The following is a 1064-nucleotide window of genomic DNA, read 5'->3' on the forward strand; positions in this document are numbered from 1 at the left end:
TATACATATAATTCATAATAATTAATTAACAACCATGTCAACTAGATCCCTCACTATATTCATCATTGCTCATGTGTGGCTCTTTATGATCACAACATCAGTAGCACAAATTGTCATAGACACAAGTGGCGAACCCGTTGAGGACGATGAGGAATACTTCATCAGGCCTGCTATCACAGGCAATGGAGGAGGTTCCATTTTGGTTACCAGAAATGGGCCATGCCCTTTGCACGTTGGTCTTGGCAACAGTGAAGGGACTCTTGGACTTGCTGTGAAATTCACTCCTTTCGCTCCTCGTCATGATGATGATGATGATGATGTGAGGCTTAACAGAGACTTGAGAGTAACATTCCAAGGTTTCACAGGTTGTGGGCAGTCGACAGATTGGAGGTTGGGTGAGAAGGACGCAACGAGTGGACGGAGGCTGATTGTTACTGGAAGAGATAATGGTGCAGGATCACATGGTAACTTTTTTAAGATTGTGCAGACCCAATCTAGTGGTATCTATAACATCCAATGGTGCCCAACAGAGGCGTGCCCTAGTTGTAAGGTTCAATGTGGGACTGTTGGTGTTATTCGTGAGAATGGCAAGATTCTTTTGGCGCTTGATGGTGGTGCCCTTCCCGTCGTGTTCCAGAAAGAATGATTATTAGTACAATGGTGAAGTTTCTTTATGTGGTGTCTTTATGCAGTTTTCTTTGTTGATCTAAATGTAAGGTTAATAAACATCTATATATGTGAAGCTTAGCTATCGTTACATTCAATTGAACCAGAGAATGGGAGACTTTTATTCTGGTTGATTGATTCAAATATATATACAATAAAGCTTTCAACTGTTATGTATCTTCTTTGTTTACTAAAGAAGTTTTGTTGTCCTAACTCCTGATGACAATTATGATGATGATGATGATGATATTTTCGAAGCAAAAGTGAAAATATATTAAAAAAAAAAAAAAAAGAGTAGTGATGTTTGTATACAATCATATAAGAGAAAGTTGTCAAAATATTAATATAAGAGAGAATTAAAGCACAATGTTTATATAAGAGAAAGTTGTCAAAATATT

The 1064-nt window shown here is 37.6% G+C and overlaps 1 protein-coding gene across 1 annotated transcript; it reads left to right on the forward strand.

Moving 5' to 3' along the window:
- Positions 1–646, forward strand: LOC120579375 (kunitz type trypsin inhibitor 104-like). The gene has a single exon (XM_039831407.1). The coding sequence runs from the start codon at positions 35–37 to the stop codon at positions 644–646; it is 612 nt and encodes a 203-aa protein (XP_039687341.1). The 5' UTR covers positions 1–34.
- Positions 647–1064: the final 418 nt, after the last annotated feature.

Source organism: Medicago truncatula, chromosome 3 (assembly GCF_003473485.1).
Source record: "Medicago truncatula cultivar Jemalong A17 chromosome 3, MtrunA17r5.0-ANR, whole genome shotgun sequence".
Lineage (NCBI taxonomy): Eukaryota > Viridiplantae > Streptophyta > Magnoliopsida > Fabales > Fabaceae > Medicago > Medicago truncatula.

Excerpts from the sequence above, each read along its gene's own strand:
- LOC120579375 (XM_039831407.1), top strand. The coding sequence starts at position 35 with ATGTCAACTAGATCCCTCACTATATTCATCATTGCTCATGTGTGGCTC.